At 41.8% G+C, this 22,986-nt stretch overlaps 1 protein-coding gene across 2 annotated transcripts in view; it reads left to right on the top strand.

Moving 5' to 3' along the window:
- Positions 1-20,115: 20,115 nt before the first annotated feature.
- The window catches only part of RECK (reversion inducing cysteine rich protein with kazal motifs), a 73,972-nt gene continuing 71,101 nt past the window's right edge, over positions 20,116-22,986 (top strand). Inside the window, exon 1 of one of the 2 annotated variants that reach the window (XM_072596806.1) lies at positions 20,116-20,567. In XM_072596806.1, the coding sequence (XP_072452907.1) occupies positions 20,456-20,567 (112 nt within the window). In that variant the 5' untranslated portion in view covers positions 20,116-20,455. The remainder of the gene's footprint in view (positions 20,568-22,986) is intronic. The other variant, XM_072596805.1, reaches the window with a different exon arrangement.

Here is a 22,986-nt window from a genome sequence, read left to right as displayed (position 1 = left end):
CAAGAGAAATATAAGGTATATACCAAAGACTGATTATAAGGGATTCATAAGGACAGATTGTTTACCTTTTATATATGTAAAATGTAAAATATATGTATAAGATTCTTATTAACAATTGGGTAGCTCATAACAAAAATTGGGGCAAACCTGAGTGTGATATTAATTTAAAAAGTAAAACCATTTAGGAATAGCTAAAAGGAGTAATTATTTTATACAAATGAGTTGCAAGAGGAAGAACTGATACAGAGGAATTAGATGAAGGAGGAGGCTTGGTAGGTCTGGTAACCTGCTTTCATTGGGAATGAGTTCAAGAGGGAACAATGCATATATATCTAGAAGAATACAAAAATCTTCTAAATTCAGAGGAAGTAAAACAGGAGGGACATAGGGGAGGGGGGAGAGGACAAGGGAGGGATCTTTAGAGGGGAGGATGAGGAAATCAGTAAAAGGGGGAATAGGTGGGTGTTTAGATTTATGGGAATGGGAGGAGGGGGGAGGAATCCTTGGAAAGGGGTAGGCAAGGAATAGGAGGCCAAGGTAGTGGGTAGAAGTAGAGGAGGCAGGAGGGATAGGAAACAGGACATATGCACAAACATAGAAACAAAGATCAGGAGTAGAATATGTTTGGAAAAATATATGTCTATATATAGATATAGATATGTTTTTATGTATGTATATATCTATAGCTATAGAGAAACATATCTAAACTTTATTGTAGCCTTCTGGGGAGGGTGGGGGGAGAAGAAAAAAGAGCAAAGTGAAAAAAGTGCACAGCAGAGAACTAAAGAAAAACTCACAAGGAAGCAAAGACAGACAATTCTCAACACAATGTGTGTTGTTTATCATTCAGGCTTTCTTGAAATGAAATTTTATTGTTACATATTTTGGATCCTCTCATGTACTGCTATGCACACAACATTTCTTATTTTTCTTTCTTACTTTGTATTTAAGTTCCAGTATTTAAGTTCACGACATGTTTTTGTTTCTTTTCTCTATTCTGTATTGTGTTTTGGCTCTTAGGTCCAAAAGAAAAAAAATGGCCCAGATTAAGTGGTGCTCCTTCTAGTCTCTAATAAGTTAGGATTTGTGATTACTTCTGCTATTTGCAGTCTACACAGATGAACTCAACAGTACTTGGCAACAACTTAGGTATGAGGGATGAGAGACAGTGAGGAATCTAGGAGGAGTCCTACGATGTGAGTCTGAAGGACTGGGAGGATGCTATTGCCTTCTATTGTACTAGGGAAGCTGAGGGAGGAGGAAGGTTTAGGAGGAAAGATAATGATTACTGCTTTAAATATATTGATTTTTACATGTCTACTGGATATCCAGTTTGAGATGTCTAAAAGGTAGCTGGAAAAGTGAGACTGGAGGTCAGCTGAGTGTGGAGTAGGATAGGTAGATTGGAGAATCATCAATATAGAGATAGCAATTAAATACAAGGTAGCTGATGAAATGACCAAGTGAAATGGTGTGTGTGTTCGTCCTTCATTGCCAAAGAAGACCATGCCATCAGAGAAATGATGACATGACTTGCACTTGACTTTGTTTTGAGGGAGGGAGGGCTGTGCAGGTCACCAGCCTCACTTCTCCTCCAGAGCCATCTGAATCCAGTGACCAGGTATTCATCGATGACTGAAGATGACTCAGAATGAGGCAATTGAGGTTAAGTGACTTGCCCAAGATCACACAGCTAGTAAGTATCAAGTGTCTAAGGTGAGATTTGAACTCAGGTCCTCCTGACTTCTGCACTGGTGCACTATCCATTGTACCACCTAGCTGCCCCAATTGAAATAGTATAGAGAGAGAAGAGGGCCCAGGACAGAACTCTGAGGGACACCCATGACTACAGGGTGTGATCTGGAAGAGGATCCAGCAAAGCAGAAAGTGGAGGAGTGGCCAGATAGGTAGGAAGTGAACCAGGAGAGAGTGGTGTCCTGATAACCCAGAGAAAAGAGAGAATCAAGGAGGAGAGGGGGTCAAGAATGTCAAAGACTGGAGACAGGTCAAGGAGAATGGGGATTGGGAAAAGACCTTTGAAGTTGGTTACTAAGATTATTGGTAACTTCGGAGAGAGCAGTTTTGGTGGAATAATAAGGTTGGAAACCAAAGTATAAGTAGTTAAGAAGAGAGGGAGAGGGGAGAAAGTGGAGGTATCTATTGTATGTATAGAGTCTTTTTGAGGAGTTTAACAGGATGTTCCTGAATGTTTTAAAAAAGGAAATAAGAATTATAAAGCAGGACTTATGGCCAGCATAGCAAAAAATAAACAACAGAAGAGAAAACCTTGTATCCACTGTGGCAAATCTCCCCAAAGAAACCAAAGAAAGTATTAGGAATACAAATACACAGAAGTAAAGGACAATCTGCAAGAAAAGAAGCAAAAAGCAATGTCAAGAGACATCTAAAATCAATAAAAAGCAAGCACAGATGAGTGGAACCAAAACTCAAGAACAAGCTTATCTAGCTAGGACATAGTGCCATGTGTTCATGGCCATATGGCACCAGGAGTTAGAGACAGAGAAAGCTGTCCTTCTCCAACTCTCATAGGAAGCCAATTAAAACAGTTCCACCACAATCTACAGCAAGGAAGGATAAGGGATAAAAGGGAAGGGGAGCAGGGAGGGAAGGACAGAAAACATTCCACTTCTAAAGGTCAATCAAGGCATTGTCTCTTCCTGGATTATTAACCCAATAATGGATTCGTTCTTTATCTCTAAAGTGCCAAGCGCCTCTCAGTGTTTAATCATTTACATGGCTTCAGCTTCCTCAAAGGGTACAAGTGCATACTTGTATCAGTGGCAGCAGCATTATACATATCCTGTTCAAATAGTTATTTTCACCTTCCCCTCTATCTGCCCTTGGGTGCCCTTAGTTAAGCCATGGAGCCTGCCCTTGAACATGCCAAAAAAAGAGCTCATTACTTTCAGCATCCACTGGTCCACTGGATTCTTCTGGGAAGTTCTTTCAGTTCCAGTCACGTAGCTTAACATTTGCTTTGGCAGTCCTCTCCTCCATCCTTTTCCCTCTTGGTTCCCTTTGCCCCATCTTTTTTTTTCTCTACTCTGAAACATCTTTTTGAAACCTTTTAGCTATCTAGCTAATGGAGTTATCTGAGGGCTCCTCCATTTTGTTCAAGGAGCATGGGTGATCAAGAGAACCCCTGATCCATTTGGTGGGTGCCCTGATGGGGTGCTTGGGCCCCAATTCTAAAATCACATTTCTCTCTAAAAATCACATTTCCCTCTAGCCTCAAAACACTATCTCAGGCAGTCTCCCTCCATCTCAAGGACAGTCTGCCCCAGAAGTAGCCATTATCTCCTTTCCTGCCACAATAGACAGCTGCACCTATCACTTTAAAGCCAGTAGCATACTGACTGAACTGGCTGTGCACTGGGTCATAACAACATTTACTATTCACTGACCAATCATACGTATCCTATAATCCCTTATCATTTATCTTGTCTAACAAGACATTGATGAAAGAAACCTGATTTTTCCTGGTCAGCCCTGACCATTAGTTGATATTTCAGGGCTAAAACTACACCTCCATGGGCTCCAACAGCCCCTCCTTGGGCTATTTCTGATGAATTTTGGGTAAAATACCTGTAAGGGGGGCGGAGCCAAGATGGTGGAGTAGAAAGATGCACATACACATAGCTCCAAACCCACAACCCACAGAACGGCTAGAGGGGACCAACTCATGGTGAATTCTGCACCCAGAGGCCACGGAATATTGGAGCGAGGGAGATTTCTGTTCCGGAGAGACCTGCAAACCTCTCGGGGGGGTCCTTCGCGCTGCGGACTGGGCGCCGGGACTGGGAGCTGAGTGCAGCCCTGCAGCAGCCGCGACACCATGAGGAAAAGATCCGAGCGGGCTATGGGGACGGGATCTCCAGCGGTGGCACAAGCCCCTCCACCCACAGGTGACGGGGGTCGGTGATAGAGTCTCTTTGGCGGGTCGAGAGGGGAGTGGGGTGCCCCCATGGCTTGGGCCCCCTCGGGAAGCAGAAGCTGAGGGGCGGCGGCAGACTGGGGCTCCCCAAGTGGGCGGGAGCCTGGATCCATTGTGGAAGGTCTGTACATAAACCCCCTGAGGGAACTGAGCCTGAGAGGTGGCCCTGCCCTGACCTGACCATCTGAACTTAATTCTCACACTGAATAGCAGCCCTGCCCCCGCCAAAAGCCCTAAGGCAGGAAGCAGCATTTGAATCTCAGTCCCCAAACGCTGGCTGGGAGGACCAGGAGGCGAGGTGGGTGTGAGGAGAATATTCAGAGGTCAAGTCACTGGCTGGGGAGAATGCCCAGAAAAGGGAAAAGAAATAAAACTATTGATGGCTACTTTCTTGGAGAACAGACATTTCCTCCCTTCCTTTCTGATGAGGAAGAACAATGCTTACCATCAGGCAAAGACACAGAAATCAAGGATTCTGTGTCCCAGCCCACCCAATGGGCTCAGGCCATGGAAGAGCTCAAAAAGAATTTTGAAAATCAAGTTAGAGAGGTGGAGGAAAAACTGGGAAGAGAAATGAGAGGGATGAAAGAGAAGCATGAAAAGCAGATCAGCTCCCTGCTAAAGGAGAACCAAAAAAATGTTGAAGAAATTAACACCTTGAAAACTAGCCTAACTCAATTGGCAAAAGAGGTTCAAAAAGCCAATGAGGAGAAGAATGCTTTCAAAAGCAGAATTAGCCAAATGGAAAAGGAGATTCAAAAGCTCACTGAAGAAAATAGTTCTTTCAAAACTAGAATGGCACAGATGGACGCTAAGGACTTTGTGAGAAAGCATGATATCACAGAACATAGCAAGAAGATTGGAAAAATGGAAGATAATGTGAAATATCTCAATGGAAAAACAACTGACCTGGAAAATAGATACAGGAGAGACAATGTAAAAATTCTGGGACTACCTGAAAACCATGATCAAAAGAAGAGCCTAGACATCATCTTCCATGAAATTATCAAGGAAAACTGCCCTGAGATTCTAGAACCAGAGGGCAAAATAAATATTCAAGGAATCCACAGAACACCACATGAAAGAGATCCAAAAAGAGAAACTCCTAGGAACATTGTGGCCAAATTCCAGAATTCCCAGGTGAAAGAGAAAATATTGCAAGCAGCTAGAAAGAAACAATTCAAGTATTGTGGAAACACAATCAGGATAACACAAGATCTAGCAGCCTCTACATTAAGGGATCGAAGGGAATGGAATAGGATATTCCAGAAGTCAAAGGAACTAGGACTAAAACCAAGAATCACCTACCCAGAAAAACTGAGTATAATACTTCAGGAGAAAAAATGGTCTTTCAACGAAATGGAGGATTTTCAGCTTTTCTTGATGAAAAGACCAGAGCTGAAAAGAAAATTTGACTTTCAAACACAAGAATGAAGAGAACCATGAAAAGGTGAACAGCAAAGAGAAGTCAAAAGGGACTTAGTAAAGTTGAACTGTTTACATTCCTACATGGAAAGACAATATTTGTAACTCTTGAAACATTTCAGTATCTGGGTACTGGGTGGAAGTACACACACACACATGCACACACGCACACATACATAGAAACAGAGTGCACAGAGTGAATTGAAGAGGATGGGATCATATCTTAAAAAAAAAATGAAATCAAGCAGTGAGAGAGAAATATTGGGAGGAGAAAGGGAGAAATTGAATGGGGCAAATTATCTCTCATGAAAGAGGCAAGCAAAGACTTATTAGTGGAGGGATAAAGAGGGGAGGTGAGAGAAAATCATGAGGTCTACTCTCATCACATTCCACTAAAGGAAAGAACAAAATGCACACTCATTTTGATAGGAAAACCTATCTCACAATACAGGAAAGTGGGGGACAAGGGCACAAGCAGGGTGGGGGAGAGGATAGAGGGGAGGGCATGGGGAGGAGAATGCAATCCGAGGTCGACACTCATGGGGAGGGAAAGGATCATAAGAGAATAGAAGTAATGGGGGACAGGATAGGATAGAGGGAAATATAGTTAATCCTATACAACACAACTAGTATGGAAATCATTTGCAAAACTACACAGATTTGGCCTATATTGAATTGCTTGCTTTCCAAAGGGAAGGGGTGGAGAGGGAGGGAGCTAAAGAAGTTGGAACTCAAAGTGTTAGGATCAACTGTAATGTTCTTACCACTAGGAAATAAGAAATACAGGTTTAGGGGTAAAGAAAGCTATCTGGCCCTACAGGACAAAAGAGAAGACGGAGACAAGGGCAGAGAGGGAGGATAGAAGAGAGAGTAGATAGGTCACAGGGGCAATTAGAATGCTTGGGTTTGGGGGGGGGGAGGGGATAAAAGGGGAGAAAATTTGTAACCCAAAACTTTGTGAAAATAAATGTTAAAAGTTAAATAAAAATAAAATAAAATAAAATAAAATACCTGTAAGGTAGATACTAAAAGTGCATGTCCCTTTAAGAACTAACCACTCCCTAATCCCACTCTGAATTATCTACTTAGCATATTTGGCACATGTTTCACTATAGAATATCTTGTACCCCTCTAAGGTTGCAGGTTCCCTAAGAACTATCGCCCGCTAAAAAGAGTAATAAATCTTTATCTTGACCTCAACAATACTTGAGTCCATGAATTCTTCTCCAGACGGCCCACATAGAGAATTCCAGTCTTGGAGTTCCTATATCCCCCTCTTCCAGCCCTCATCAGCCCCATTCTACATCATGTTATTACAAAATATATAACTTTGTTTGAAGAGAACTTCTCTGGAAAAGCTAAACAAGCCCACTAACCTCTGGTTGAGAGATCAGGGATGAGTGGGACCCCTTGCTTAGAGGCCACAGAAAACTCCTCTGCTTACCACTGAAGAGAGGGCTTCAAAGATGATTGGTATCTGAGAATCAGAAGAGATAAACTTGTTGAAGGAACCTCCATTCTTGGGTACACAGGAGTGAGCCGGGGAAACAGTCCTTCCTCTTACGGACCCTTCTCCTTTTATCAAACCTTTCTGTCCTTGGATTTCTAGCAAAAGAGAAGTGAAGGGATTTCTCTTCCCCTGCTCTTCCAGCAGTAATGGTGACTTAATAGCAGAAGCACATAGCAATGGAGACATGAACTTCCAGTTTTTGGCTGCTGCATGCGTTTTTGTTTCCTTTTCTGATCACAGGTTAGGAACTAGCAATCTTGAGAAGACTTTTCTAGCCTGAGGTTGCCTTGTGCATAATCTTGAATATGAGAGCTTCAGAGTTTCTGATTTGGGCAAAAGTTAGCCAGAGGGAGAATATTTCTTTAACAGTGCACTTCTCAGAGAAGAGTATTAGAAATGCACCATTCTCATGAAAATAACTCAAAGACAGAATGGGCAAAGGAAAGTGGTTTATTCTACACGTCTTGAGCCATGGGTGCTATTCACAGAGGACAACCCATATGGAAGCAAAAACAAGTTTAAATAATGTTAGGGAGATCAGACCTCCCCTCAGAGTCAGGATTGATCCAGACTCCTCAGGGATACAAGCTTTCTCACATTCCCATTACATAACCCTCCTTGATATGTTCCCTCCTCTCAAGCATACTTCAACATAGATCCCATGATCAGAAAATGGAGGAATAATTTTATGTGAGGTGTGTCAGTTAATAGGCATGAAGCTTATTAAGCAAGCACAGTTGAAGGAATACCTTCAACTTGTCTACCCCTTTAGTTCTGCATGTCTCCTTCTGAAGCAGGACCTTGAGGTTTCTTCTTCTCAATACTCCCTCCCTATCACTTAGCTACCAGATGTTTCTTTCTGTGGAGGACAAATTTTATTTCTTTCCCACAAGTGGATGGTCAACATTATCCTGCAGAAATGGATAATTTTGATTACATTAAATTGAAAAGTTATTGCACAACCAAACCCAATGCAACCAAGATTAGTAGGGAAGCAGAAAACTGGGAAAGAATTTTTGCAACCAGTATCTGTAATAAAGGCTTCATTTCTAAAATATATAGAGAACTGAGTCGAATATACAAGAATACAAGTCATTCCACAATGGAAAAATGGTCAAAGGATATGAACAGGCAGTTTTCAGAGGAAGAAATTAAAACCATATACAGTCATATGAAAAAATGCTCTAAATTATTGATTAGAGATGCAAATCAAAACAACTCTGAGGTACCACATGACACCTATCAGATTGGCTAACAAGACAAAACAGGAAGATGATAAATGTGAGAGAAGATGTGGGAGAGGTGGAACACTAATTCATTGCTGGTGGAGCTGTGAGCTGATCCAACCATTCTGGAGAGCAATTTGGAACTATGCCCAAAAGGCTACAAAATGTACATATCTTTTGACCCAGCAATACTGCTTCTAGGACTGTATCCCCAAGAGATCATAAAAATGGGAAAGGATCTCACATATACAAAAATATTTATAGCAGCTCTCTTTGCGGTGGCCAAAAACTGGAAATCAAGGGAATGCCCATCAACTGGGGAATGGCTGAATAAATTATGGTATATGAATGTAATAGAATACTATTGTGCCATAAGAAATGATGAACAGGAAGACTTCAGAGAGGCCTGGAAAGATTCATGTGAACTGATGCTGAGTGAAAGGAGCAGAACCAGGAGAACTTTGTACATAGCAACAACCACAGTGTGCAAAGAATTTTTCTGGTAGACTTAGTACTTCATTGCAATGCAAGGACTTAAAAAATTCCCAATGGTCTCTTAAGGCAAAATGCCTTCTACATCCAGAGAAAGAACTATGGAATTTGATCACAGAATGAAGCAGATCATTTTCTTTTGTATTATGTTTTGGTTTGTTTTATGATTCTCTCATTCATTTTAATTCTTCTATGCAACATGACTAAAGTGAAAATGTATTTAATAGGAATGTATATGTGGAACCTATATAAAATTGTATGCCATCTCAGGGAGGAAGTGGGGAAGTAGGGGGGAAAGAAGTGGAGGGGAAAAAATCTAAGATATATGGAAGTGACCATAAAGCACTGAAAACAAATAAAATAATAATAAAAAAGCATTATCCTGCAGCTGGAAGTATGATAAAGCCATGCAATGAAGGATCCGGGAAATCTGGACCTTGACAACCCTCCTCGTTTATTGCATTATTGCAAGAATTGTTTAGATGGTACATGTGTATAATTGGTATCATATAGCTAGTTTTCTCAATGGGTGGGAGAGGGGCTGGAGGGAGAGAAAGAATCTGGAACTCAAAATTTTAAAATGAATGTTAAATATATTTTTTTAAAAGATTGTGCATGTTGAAGGTGAATTAAGGGCCACAAAAGTGTCTCCCAGGTGGAATAAAATGAATGCCGGCAGGTATTGGTCACATGTGCTTCTTGTGTACGCAACTGCTTTTAACTGTTTTGTATATCCACTCTGCGATCCTGGGTGTTCTTGTGAGAGAGTTCGTTCAAAGTGTATGAAGGAGATTTTTGGTTGTCGTGGCTGCTTTTCTTGTTATACCATTTCACTGGATACCTTTGTATCGAGGGAATTGTCGCCTCTGGCTGTTATTGATGAGGGCTAGCGAGCAGCTACTCTCAAGAGTTTGCAGCCACATGGGAACTTCAAAGTGGGGTAGGCCATCCTCTAGGGTACTCAACCTCAATTAAGGATGGGTGCCCCTTATGAGTTTTAAGTTAAAATACAAATATGACAAGAATATTGAGTTCTGCCACGTTCAAGCCTTGTGGACTATTCTGTCTATATTCTGTCTGTCTGTCTGTGGTATTGACCCCAACTCTTTCCAGCTGCCTTTATTTCTGGGTTGGGGCTGGCTTACTCACCCCACCTGTGCCCATGTGGGCAGGTCAGGATAACATCTCCAGACACAAAGCCACAATTCATACTCTCTTAGGGCTTTAGGGTTCAGGGCAGGGGTTGGTTCAGGGATATTCTCCTGTTACTAGCCATTTTAGCTCCTAAGCCTGCTTCAGTGTGCTTTCCATTTATAAAAAGCAGTCTCAGTGACACCATTAACTCTTAAACACAAAACATTTATTAAACAAGGCAAAAACAAGAACAATTATAACATTTCCTGAATAGAAGGCAAAAGCAGGAAAAATGGAAACATTACAGTTCACCCTCCAAAGCCCGGATCACACTTTCCCACTAATGCATATTCTGGGACTGGCAGTGGGAACCCATTTACAGAAACCCAGGAGTGCGGTGCATAAGTAGGAGATTCCATGCACGTTAGACAGAACAAGACTCTGGGTGCTGGAGATCTCTGGTACAGACTCTGGGTGCTGGAGATCTCTGGTACGCTACACTCTGTACCCACACATCACCAGCTCTTCTACTAAGCCCTCTGCTCTCCTCTGGATAAAATCACTTGTTTGCCACACTCAGGATGCTGCAATGTTAATTAAGTAATTAGTTAACTAATTAGTAAAACATCAGCATTAAACTCTTTCAGTGAAATAGTATTCCTAAAAATGGAATCTTCAGTTTTCCAGGTCTATTGCCCTGCTTGAGTGCTGAAGTGGAGTTAAACTCTTTCTGTAGAAAGTAACTAATTTCCTTATTAAGCCATAAAATTGAAAGTTCTTGGATCTGCTCTTTGGGAACTCAGGAAGTGTTTTGCCTCTCTCTCTGTCTCTGTCTCTCTCTGTCTCTCTCTCTGCCTCTCTCTCTGTCTCTGTCTCTCTCTGTCTCTGTCTCTCTGTTTCTGTCTCCATCTCTCTGTCTCTCTGTTTCTGTCTCCTCTCTCTTCTCTCTCCCCTAAGCTGGAGAACTGGCAGTTAGAGTGCAATGCTGTAGATGGGGCTAAAGGGCACTAAAACTCAGCCAGCTCTCCTCCAGTGAGCTCCCAGCAGCTACAGAGCCTGCTGGGCTTCAGTCAGCTCTCTCAGATGACTCAGACCAACACAGTTGTTTTTTATCTTCTGTTCTGTCTCTTTCAAGTGGCAGGGGGTAACGTCTGCCATCAGCTTCTCTCATTGGGGGGCTGCTGTGTCTTTTTATCCTTCAGATCTCTGGGTTTCTGACTGCTCATCTTTTCTATGGTTTCTAAAGACTCAGCTCAGGGCCTCACTGTGATTAGTGACCTCTCTCTGACTGAAGTTTAAAAAATTCCAAATCTGCAGTTCACTCATATAACAGAAATGAACTATATGCAATTTCCCATGGTTTCCAAATAGTTCTTGCCTTCTGTTAAGAGAATCATGATCCTTAGTAATAGAATACCCGCATAGCCCCTGAGAGGGATTATTCAGATAGGGATAGATCTGATAGGAAGGACACACATAAGTGTATTTTCCTTCTGCGGGGAGTCCTAGATCTCAGAGTTTATACGGGTAGCTGTGAGGTTAAAAAGAGGATTAACTGGAACATTAGGATATTGGCTTTCTAATTTTGTTTCCCTTTGGAGGGGTGACCAAACTACTTTAATATGCTATTGATGGGGTGCTTAGGTGCCTGTGCTTGGACCCCAATTCTAAAACCATATTTCTCTCTAAAAATCACATTTCTCCCTAGCCTGTCCCAGACATTTTCTCCTCAGCCTAAGGACAGCCTACCCGAGATCTTGCTTCCTGCTACAGTAGCCAACTGCACCTATAGAATTTAGTTGAAACCAGCTGTGTACTGGCTGAACTGGCTGGGTACTGGTTCATAACGACATTTACTACTCACTGACCAATCATATGTATCCTAGATTTAGACACATACACTACCTTACGTTTATCTTGTCTAACAAGACATTGATGAGAGCAGTGTGGGTATTTCTTAGTCAACCCTGACCATTAGTTGACTTAATGATGTTTCAGACCTAAAACCACACCTCCACGTAGCCCTTGCTTGCTCTATTTCCGATGAACTTTCAGTAAAATATCTGCACAGTAGATACTACAAGTGTATGTTCCTTTAAGAACCAACCACTCCCTGAATCACTTAGTTGGCATATTTGGCTCATGTTTTACTATAGAATGTCCTGTACCCCATTCAAATCACAGTTTCTCTAAGAACTCTTGTCCACTGAAAAGTGTACAATAAATCTTTACCACTTTGACTTCAAGAATGCTTGAGTCTGAGAATTCATTCCAGGTGATCTGCCCCTATATTTCCGTCTTTGGGGAAGTTCCAGAATCCTCCATCCCCCTCCCCTTTTCTAACCATCATCACTATGAGTCTAGGAGGACTATATGCTTCCTTGTGGAAAGAGATGAATTAGTGATACAAGGGATAATTTGGAATGGAGAAGTGATTAATTTCCTATCATTATTTCCTATATTCAGCATAAAGAGCCTGTCTAAATAAATGATTTCATGCTAGGAAGGAAAAAGATAAACTTTGCACAAAGCTTACATGTCCAAATGGAATGTACTAAAATATATATTCTTTACAACAGAGGTGTCAAACACAGCCCCTGGGCCCCATGGGGCCCACAAAACTCCTGAGTGTAGCCTGAGTTAAATTAAAATGTAATTTGGAAATATTTAATTAAATAAACAAAAATATAATAAAACACAACTAAGTCAATATGTGGCCTGAAGAGATTGATATGTATGGTTTAGTGATCCTAGTTTCTGTCTGACACCACTACTTTACAACAAAGTAAGCCACCAAGAAATCTGGAAATGGGGGATACTGAAAATCTTAAAAAATCTGTGTTCCAGAGTCAGCTAGGTGGTGCAGTAGACAGAGCACCAGCTCAGAAATCAAGAGGACCTGAGTTCAGACGAGGCCTCAGATACTTGATACTTATTAGCTGTGTGACCCTGGACAAGTCACTTAACCTCAATGGATCTATGTTAAAATCTGTGTCCCATCAACTTGTGGGAAATGACAGCACCAAATATGGCGTCCCAGATACCCCCATTTATATAAGGAAGACCTCATCCCTAATGTATCATATTTTACCAATTCTCCTCTATTCCAAGGTTCTAGGGAAGGGATCGGTGGAGAAACAAGGTGTTATCTGTTACCAGTGCTCCTACAGCTGCAATTTGATATCTTCAAACTCTGTCATTAGTTGGAAGAGCAAGGAAGGGAGAAAAGGAAGCCTGACTCATCCCATGGTTGATGGATCAAATTTATTGGACTTTTTCTTATAAAGACAGGGTCTTGTTCTCATAGCCTTAGTCGGTCTCTTAAAAAAAAATGTATCTCAGAGCTCAGGAGCCAATCCCTTGTACAAATAACCATGAATTCTTAACAGGCATCATGGCTAAATGAAGAATAGATTGTTGATAGCTTGAACTTCAGATTTACTTTTTAATTTCAAGACTTTGAAGCTGCTATAGATGCATTAATCACATCAATATGCACTCAGATCACTAAAAGGTCTTCCCCCCACAGCCCATAAAATACCTGTAAAAAATGACTAAACAAATTCTAGAGCAGCAGAAGTCACAAAATGACAGAGTGAAAGAGATTTCCAGTCCAAGGTAGCCTGGAAGGCCTACAAGAAAGGTATATCACACCAGTTTCAGAGTGGAGTACAGCCCACAGAGCCCAGCCCAGCCTTGGCAGCAGACATAGGACTGGAGCAGGCCTCAGGAGGCAGAATCCCTGGCAGCAGCTGTGGTTCCCAGATTACTCAACCCACAAATGCCAAAGACAGCTTCAAATGTCAGTGAGAAAGCTCTTTCACCTGGGTAAGAAGGGAATCACAGTCTAACCCTGCTCCCAGGCAGTGGCAGCATCCATTTTTGTAGCCCTCAGCCTAAAGACCCTTGGGGAGTCTAGCCAACTATCTGGGTCTCAGCCTTGAGTGGTGTTCCTGGGGTTAGGAGTAGTGCTGGCCTAGTGGAGCTATTTGTGACTGTGGAGAGGGAATCCTGCTCACAGATCCAGGGCAGAAGAGTGCTTATGGTTGCTCCCAGATCAGAACGAAGGCCAGGAGAAGAGTAAACTCCTCTCACTTGATTGTGCCACCTTGAAGGAACTGAGAATTTACAGGTCCCTAGAGTATACTCTCCTCTTGACAAAGGACTCAAAAGTCTGGGCTGGGAAAATGCCCAAAAAGGGGAAAAAATAAGACTATAGAAGGTTACTTTCTTGGTGAACAGGTATTTTCTTCCATCCTTTCAGAAGAGGAAGAACAATGCATACCATTAGAGGAAAACATAAAAGTCAAGACTTCTGCATCCAGAGTCTCCAAATAGATATGCAATGGTCTCAGGCCATGGAAGAGCTCAAAAAGGATTTTGAAAACCAAGTATGAGAGGTGGAGGAAAAAAAGGGAAGAGAAATGAGAGCGATACAGGAAAATCATGAAAAGCAAGTCAACAGCTTGCTAAAGGAGACCCAAAAAAATGCTGAAGAAAATAACACCTTTAAAAATAGACTAACTCAAATGACAAAAGAGGTCCAAAAAGTCAATGAGGAGAAGAATGCTTTAAAAAGCAGAATTAGCCAAGTGGAAAAGGAGGTTCAAAAGCTCACTGAAGAAAATAGTTCTTTAAAAATTAGAATGGAGCAGTTGAAAGCTAATGACTGTATGAGAAACCAAGAAATTACAAAACAAAACCAAAAGAATGAAAAAATAGAAGACAATGTGAAATATCTCATTGGAAAAACAACTGACCTGAAAAATAGATCCAGGAGAGACAATTTAAAAATTATGGCACTACCTGAAAGCCATGATCGAAAAAAGAGCCTAGACATCATCTTTCATGAAATTATTAAGGAAAACTGTCCTGATATTCTAGAGGATAAAATAAATATTGAAAGAATCCACCAATCACCTCCTGAAAAGGATTTTTAAAAAAAACTCCTAGGAATATTATAGCCAAATTCCAGAGTTCCCAGGACAAGGAGAAAATATTGTAAGCAGCCAGAAAGAAACAATTCAAGTGTTGTGGAAATACAATCAGGATAACACAAGATTTAACAGCGTCTACATTAAGGGACTGAAGGACTTGGAATATAATATTCCAGAAGTCAAAGGAACTAGGATTAAAACCAAGAATCACCTACCTAGCAAAACTGAGTATAATACTTCAGAGGAAAAAATTGTCATTCAATGAAACAGAGGACTTTCAAGCATTCTTGATGAAAAAACTGGAGCTGAATTTAACTTTCAAGCACAAGAATCAAGAGAAACATGAAGAGGTAAACAAGAAACAGAAATCATAAGGGACTTACTAAACCTGAACTGTTCATTCCTACATGGAAAGATAATATTCATAACTCTTGAAACTTTCCTCAGTATTTGGGTAGTTGGAGGATTACACACACACACACACACACACACACACACACACACACACACATACACACACACATATAGACAGAGGGTACAGAGTGAGTTGAATAGGAAGGGATGACATCTAAAAAAATAAAATTAAGGGATGAGAGAGGACTATATTGGGAGGAGAAATGGAGACATGGAATGGGGCAAATTATCTCTCATAAAAGAGCCAAGAAAAAGCTTTTTCAATGAAGGGAAAAGTGGGAAGGTGAAAGGGAAAAAGTGAAACTTATTCTCATCACATTTGGCTTAAAGAGGGGATAACATGCGCACTCAATTTGGTATGACAATTCATCTTACACTATAGGAAAGTAGGGGAGAAAAGGATAAGTGGGGTATGGGGGGATGATAGAAGGGAGGGCAAATGGGAGGAAGGAGTAATTAGAAGTAAACACTTTAGGGGAGGGATAAGGTCAAAAGGGAGAATAGAATAAACGAGGGGCAGGATAGGATGAAGGGAAATATAGTTAATCTTTTACAGCATGACCATTATGGAAGTCTTTTGCATAACTACACATATATAGCCTATATTGAATTGCTTGCCTTCTCAGTGGGGATGGGTGGGGAGGGAGGAAGAGAGAGAAGCTGGAACTAAAAGTTTTAGGAACAAATGTTGAGAATTGTTTTTGCATGCAACTGGGAAATAAGAAATACAGGTAATGGGGTATCAAAATCTATCTTGCCCTATAAGAAAAGAGAGAAAATGGGGATAAGGGAAGGGAGGGGTGTGATAGAAGGGAGGGTAGACTGGGGGAAGGGGTAATCAGAATGCAAGGTGTTTTGGGGTGAGGGGAGGGGAGGGATAGGGAGAAAATTTGGAATTTAAAATCTTGTGGAAATGAATGTTGAAAACTAAAAATAAATAAATAAATAATTTTTAAAAAGCATTAAAAAATAAAAAATTTTGCACTTAGATCTTTTGTTTAATGATTCATTTGTTGGGCTATCTTGTATCTCTGAGATGGGTCAGGAGATAATTACAGATGTGTATGCATTTGTCTGTACAATTACATTTGTAACTCTGGCTCAAAGGGCCAACTGTATGGGATTCATTGGTGGAAATTGATATCCTGTGCCTGTGTGAGGGGTGGGTGGCATTGAGAGAAGAAGGATCAGATCTCTTTAATCTCTTTGTGAGCTTCCAGGAGAAAGAAAGAGACAGAGACAGAGAGAGACAGAGACAGAAAAACATGGGTGATGGAAACCTCTCTTCAGGTTGATGAAGAGGGAAAACGACTCTGGGAAAAAGTTGACATATAGAACTTCAATCATCTCCCTATTCCCTTGGGTGAGATCTAGGGACTCTCTGGTTAAGCTGTTACCTCCCAATGGGACAGCTCCTCCAGTCTGTATTTTCTGGAACATATTTTTCATATGTATACTTTCTCTAATTTCTATTTGGCTGTTGGATAAATGAATTTCTTTGCTAGTTCCTATGTGTGTTTATTGTGAAAATGGTATTTGGTAGCAAGAGAGTGAAGCCTTGGACGGAAAATGTGGGGCCCTTGTATTGTTAATGTATTTTTAATGGAATTGATGTATTTTCAATGGAATTGAAAGATCTTTTCCATCCATTATTAGGTCTCTATGACCTGCTTAAGTCATATGGAAGCTAAGTCACATGAGTTTGAGTCACATGAAGCCTGTGGTGGGAGGAGTTTGCTGAAGTTGGGGAGCAGGGAAGGTAGAACAGGAAGAGGCAGAGCTAGAGCAGAGCTGAGAAGAAGTTGATCAGACTAGTCAGAGCTGGGAAAGAGAGGGAAAGCAATGAGTAGGAGTGGGAGAGCTTGTTTGTGATTTTGTTTAAGGGAGCCTGTTTGTGATTTGTTTAAGGGAGCCTGTTTGTGGGAAGCCTAGCAGAGGCTTAGGCCTGGTGTTGTCCTCTGCATTGTTATTATGTATAGATTTCTTTGTTACTATGATGGATTTGGTTTTCTGGTGTTAGGATTCAGCTTTCTGGTTTTTGAATAAATGTTTTGTTTCTGTCTTCCATGAGGAGAATCTGTTGTATTTCATCATTCGGAATTTCGTTGGCATATTCATGAGAGCCGTAGGTACTGTACACATGGCATTGGTGTTCCCACCTTCCATCTCCTTTAAAAAATAGATATGAGTTTAGCTTGAACTACAAAACTTTGTTCCCTAGACTCATAATATTTAAAGGTCTCTGGTCTGGTTCCAATCTCCTGCTTTTCTTCCTGCTAGCAAATAAAGTCTTTCTTGGAGAAAGGTGGAGAGAGGAGACACTAGGGATGTATCTGCAAGCCACACCTCATACCCAGTGCTACATATGCATTTTCTAATAATATCAATTAATTTACATTCACAAAGGAAGAAAGAAACTTACAGTTACAAAACTCTAAAATGCAAAGATTTCCATATACTAATTATGGAAAGGATCATTCATAGCAGTTACAAATCAGGCATTAAGGAATGAATTGTGGCAACTATAGTTTAGCATCCTGCCACACCAGATTGTCAAGGTCCTTGTCTAGTAGCCTCCAAGCTTCTTTCCCTTTTGTTGTTGTTGAGTCATTTTTTCAGTTGTGTCAGACTGTCTGTGACCCCATTTGGGGTTTTTTTGGCAGAGACACTGGAGGGATTTCCCATTTCCTTTCCCAGCTCATTTTACAGATGAGGAAACTGAGGCAAACAAGATTAAGTGACTTGTCCAGGGTCACAGAGCTAAGTGTCTGGGGTCAGATTTGAACTCATAAAAATGAGTCTTTCTGATTCCAGGCCCTTCAATCTATCCAGTGCTCCACCTAGCTGCCCCATTTCCCTTTTGAGGGGAGTCTAAACTAGAGGGTGCTGCTATTAAGCCTGGAGAATTTTAGGATTCTCTAGAGAGCGAGGAGAATCTTATCCATTTTGAGTCCTTTGTGAGTGTAACAACAGATTTATGAGGGGGCAGGAGTGGGCACACTTCCCTCTTCCACTAATAGGCCCTTGCTCTGGACTCGTTTTGGTACACTGAGTTTAAACATGGGGGAGTATAGTTTCTCAGAGAAGGGTCAGGTTCTTTCCTCTCATTGTCTATGACTCAAAGCTTCTACTGGAGAGCCTGGGAGAAAAACCACTTAAGGTTTAGGTATAATTCAGTCTAGGGTCTCCCCAAAAGAATTAGAAAAGTACTTAATATATAATGTAGATGAAATATAGGATAGCTATTTATATCTCCCCACACAAAATAAATAAGTCACAAAAGGCTCATAATTGTACATGGCATAATACACTAACTCCCAGGAAGTTGACACATTTTTTCCTTCTAAATAGCATTTTGGTTTTTTCAATTACATATAAAGATAATTTTTAGCATTCATTTTTTTAATAAAATTTTGAGTTCCCAATTTTCTTCCTACCTCCCCCCAAGATGGTATGCAATTTGATATAGGTTATATATGTGCAATCATGTAAAACATATTTCCATATTAGTCATGTTCAGAAAGAGGAAACAGAACGAAAGGAATAAAACTTTTTTAAAAAGTGAAAACAGTATTTTTTGGTCTGCCTTTAAATTCTATCAGTTCTTTCTCTAGATGTGGATAGCATTTTCCATCATGAATCTGTTGGAATTGTCTTGGATCATTATATGGCTGAGAAGATATAAGTTGTTGACAGCTGATCTTCAAACAGCATTGCTGTTACTATACACCATGTTCTCCTGGTTCTGCTCATGTCACTTGCATCAGTTCATGCAAGTCTTTCCAGGATTTTCTGAAATCTGCCTGCTCATTATTTCTTATAGTATAATAGCATTCTGTTACATTTATAAACCACAACCTGTCCAACCATTCTCCAACTGATGGACATCCCCTCAATTTCCAATTCTTTGCCACCACAAAAAGAGCTTCTATAAATATTTTGTACATGTGTGCTCCTTTCCCTTTTTTTATTCTCTCTTTGGGATACAGACCTGGTACATAGTAGTATTGCTGTGTCAAAGGGTAGACGCAGTTTGATTGCCCTTTGGGCAGAGTTCTAAATTACCATAAGGTTGATTCTTAAAACATTCAGACATGGAGTACTTCTTTTGGGTGTTGAACAGGCATTTCATTTTCACCTCAGCTTTGTACTGTCAGAACAACTCCCTCCAGATTCATGTGTTCTGGCCAGCCAAGTCAGGTCAGGGCTTATGTTTAACATCCCTTCAAGGCTGTCTTATCTAAGATGGACATAATTGCAGAAACTTCCTACTGATGTCAGTCATCTCCACCTGAGGGAAGGAGGAATTCCTGAACTCCCACGCTAGAAATGTCTATTTCAGGATCACCGTTTGGACTCACAGACATAGTCTAAGAGACAAAACATTACACAAAGAGGAGAGGCAGCCAGGGGCCTGAGGTCCAAGCTTGGACTTGCCTAGGCAGCGCATCTCATTCCCTAGCAGTAATTCTGATCTCTCCTCTTTTGACCATCTCACATCCTCCGTGGCTGCCAAGGGAACCAAGGAATTGCTATGCCATGCCAAGGCCTCAGTGCCCATGCCCCATCCAAAGTGCACTGTGGGATGCGCTCCAGTCCAGTTCACTGCCGCCCTCACCTCTTCTGTGTTTGCAGAACAAGGCAGAAGCGCTGCACTTTTTGTGAAGTGGCATAAAGTCTGCGCTCGTCTTGTGCAGGAGACTTGGATGAGAAGGCACAGGTTCGTGCAAAGGGTCAGGAGCGCAGGGCAGGAATCACCACTTCACACTTTTCCTAGTGCCTATCTCCTTCATTTTTAAGGTCTTGCAAGAGCCAACAAACAACTTGGCAGAGCCAGCCTCGTCAGCCGGCAGGCAACAAGACTCTGCTGGGCGTTTACCGTGCCAGGCACTGCGCTAAGTGCTGGGGGCACAAGGACAAAATACTGTTCCTGTCCTCAAGGAGCGCGTGCCCAAGAAAACGTGTAAAAGGGCGGCTCTAGCACAGAGGCTCGGTCTCTTTCCAGGCTGTTTGAGAGGTCTCTCCCGTGCCCCGGCCCGCGAGCTCTGAAGTGAGCCGGACCCCTGGGCGTGCAGAAGCAGCGGGGAGAGACCAGGGGAGCGCGCGTGCCAGGACGGGCTCCAGCAACAAAGGGCAGGCCCCCTCCCTCCCCGCCAGCCCACCCTCGTCTCCGGGAAGCGTTCCAGCCGCCAGGACTGTCAGGAATCTCCGCGAGGCCGCAGGGCGGGGCCTGGGAGCCCCGCAGCCAATCCCAGCGAGGGAAGGGGGCGGGGCCTCCTCCTCCACCCCGCGGCCGCTGCGGCCAGTCTGGGCTGGGGGGCGAAGCAGCTTGGTTGGAGCCTGGCCCGGCCCGGCCCGCACCATGGAGGAGGCGGCGGCGGCCCCGGCCCCGGCCCCGCGCTGCTTTATCGTCCTCCTCCTGGCGGCGGCAGCGGTGGCGGAGGCCGCCGTGGGGCTGGTCCCTGGCACTTCGGGTAAGTTGAGGGGGGTTTCGAGCCAGACCCCTTCCCCAAGACTTTACCAACATGGCGGCGGGGGCCCCGGCCCGGACCCTCTAGGGTATGGCGGAGGGTCCCCGGGGCCCTCGGCCGCTCCTGGGCAGCTCCGACCCCCGGCCCGCGCGGGTCGAGCCGGAGGGAAGCGCGAGGCAGTGAGGGTGGGGTCGTCGTCACCTCGTTGGGATGCTGGGCTAGGCCTGCCGTGGCGGGCCGGGGGTTCGCACGCGAACCTCCATCTCCCGCCTCCGAGCTTTTTTCTAGCGTCCCCCACCCCCCAGTTCTTGGAATTTCTGTCCTTTCCCTCATCTCCATCTCCAGGTTTCCCTGGCTTCCTCCAGATCCGAGTTAAACCTTCACTTTATGCAAGAAGCTTTGCCCCATTTTTGCTCAAATAATCTAAGTGCCTTCCTTCTGTGCCTACCTCCTGTTAATCCTGTGTACAGTGTCTCAGAAGTCTTAGTGCAGCTTTCATAGAACTCTTGGAACACTATGTATATCTTGTATATACATTGTTGCATTCATGTTGAATTAGACTGTGAGCCTCTTGAGGACAGCGACTTTTTTGTATCCCCAGCACTTAGCACACTGTCTGGCTTCTAGCAGGCACCCAGTGTTCCTCCCCTGACCTACTTCAGGAGACTCTTAACGTCTATTCTTAAAGTCAAGTAGCCCTAATACCGAATTTGAACTGAGCGGGAATCCTAGCATGGTTTTTTGGTGAGGACTGTGGTCTACTTTCTGACAAGGACTTGTTCTGCTTCTACTTGGGGTGTTGTCTATAAATTTGGAATTGGTGCAGAATAGAACTTGAGGTATTACATATTAAAATTTACAGAAAATTTGTAATAGAGGAGCACCAAGGCTCATGTGGGGAAAAAGTTTAGTTTATATAATTGTGAGGGAAAAACCCAAATAACTGTCTGGAGAAGTGATTCGTGATCATAGGACACTTGCAAGATCCTCAGGGAATCAATACTATACTTAATAAAGCAGGAAAGTGTAGGGAAACAACATAAAAATGGTTTTAAAGGTGATTGAAGCAAAAAGATTTTTGATTTATTAGTTATCCTAAAGATTATATTAACCCGAACAATCTTTTTCTTTTTTAGTATTCTAGTCAGTTGAAGTTAAACTATTAGAAAATTGTAGTTCTCTATACAATGAAGTCTTTCATATTAGAAATTATAACTGGGGTTAAAGTCTAGGAAATTGTTTAGATTACACAGTTACAGTGTCCCTTGGAAATAGCCAGAAGCTTGGCAAAAGTTCTATGTACTGTAGTTATAGCCAGGTTATATAACCCCCAAAACAGATCTGAGCTCTTGAGACTATTGCCTAATCAGTTTCACCATGAAAATTTACTTTAGGCAAAACTCTATCCCAAATATTAATTATCACAAGAGGGAAAACTTCTCATGTAACTTTTTTAATTTACCCATTTAGAAAAGTTTGTATTGGTACATTTTGTTTTTGACACTACAGATATTTCCCAACAGAAACCCTAGGTGACTCCTCTCCTACAAAAGTACATTCTCTGAAAACAGTTTCCAGAATGTTGAAGGAAAGGCAGGCAGTTTTTTGAACTTTGATAGTAGGATTCTAACATTGACCAGAGTTTCGTTGCCCATAAATCTTTATTTAAACTGTCATAGTTATCGTGTATTTTGTTATTTTGGCTTTGCTTTCTTTATACTTTATCATGTCATATAAATATTTCACGTTTGAATTCTTCATATTCAGTATTCCTTTCCATGTTATCTATTCCTTGATATTCATATATCACAGTTCAGCCATTCAGCTATCATTGGGCACATATTTTGTTTCTGGATTTTTAATATCACAAATAATGCTTTTATGCAGTTTTGTAAATATGTGTTCTGACAATAATCTCTTTCATATAACTGTCTCACTATTGAACTCTTTGGACCAAAGGGTATGAGCATATTATTTTCCTTGCATAATTTCAAATTGCTTTCTGAAACATTTTCTTATGTGATTTTAATCAGAACATTTAGCATCTATTGAGCTAGGTGCTCCAAAATATGCAGAAAATGGGTCTTTAAAAAAAGTGGACCATTTAGTGTTAGAATCATTGTGTATGTTACTGGATACTAGTATCTCAGTAGGTGAGTAAAGGAGGTTGGAAGACTTTTACTTGAAATATTAATCACGGTAGGGAACACTTTACTTACAAGTACTCAGATTTACAACTTTAGAATCATTGTCAAATCTTCCCTCTCAGTTTCCTCCCAGTTCTACCTCCACCTAGCCAGTTAGCCAATTAATTTTGTTGTCCTACCTCCACAGTATCTCAACATCTGTCTGCTTTTTTCCTACTTACCCAATCACTCCAATTCAGTACTTCATTAACTTTTACCTGAACTGACAGGACCTT

The sequence above is a fragment of the Notamacropus eugenii genome, chromosome 3, assembly GCF_028372415.1.
Source record: "Notamacropus eugenii isolate mMacEug1 chromosome 3, mMacEug1.pri_v2, whole genome shotgun sequence".
Lineage (NCBI taxonomy): Eukaryota > Metazoa > Chordata > Mammalia > Diprotodontia > Macropodidae > Notamacropus > Notamacropus eugenii.
This window is presented reverse-complemented; position numbering and strand designations above follow the sequence as displayed.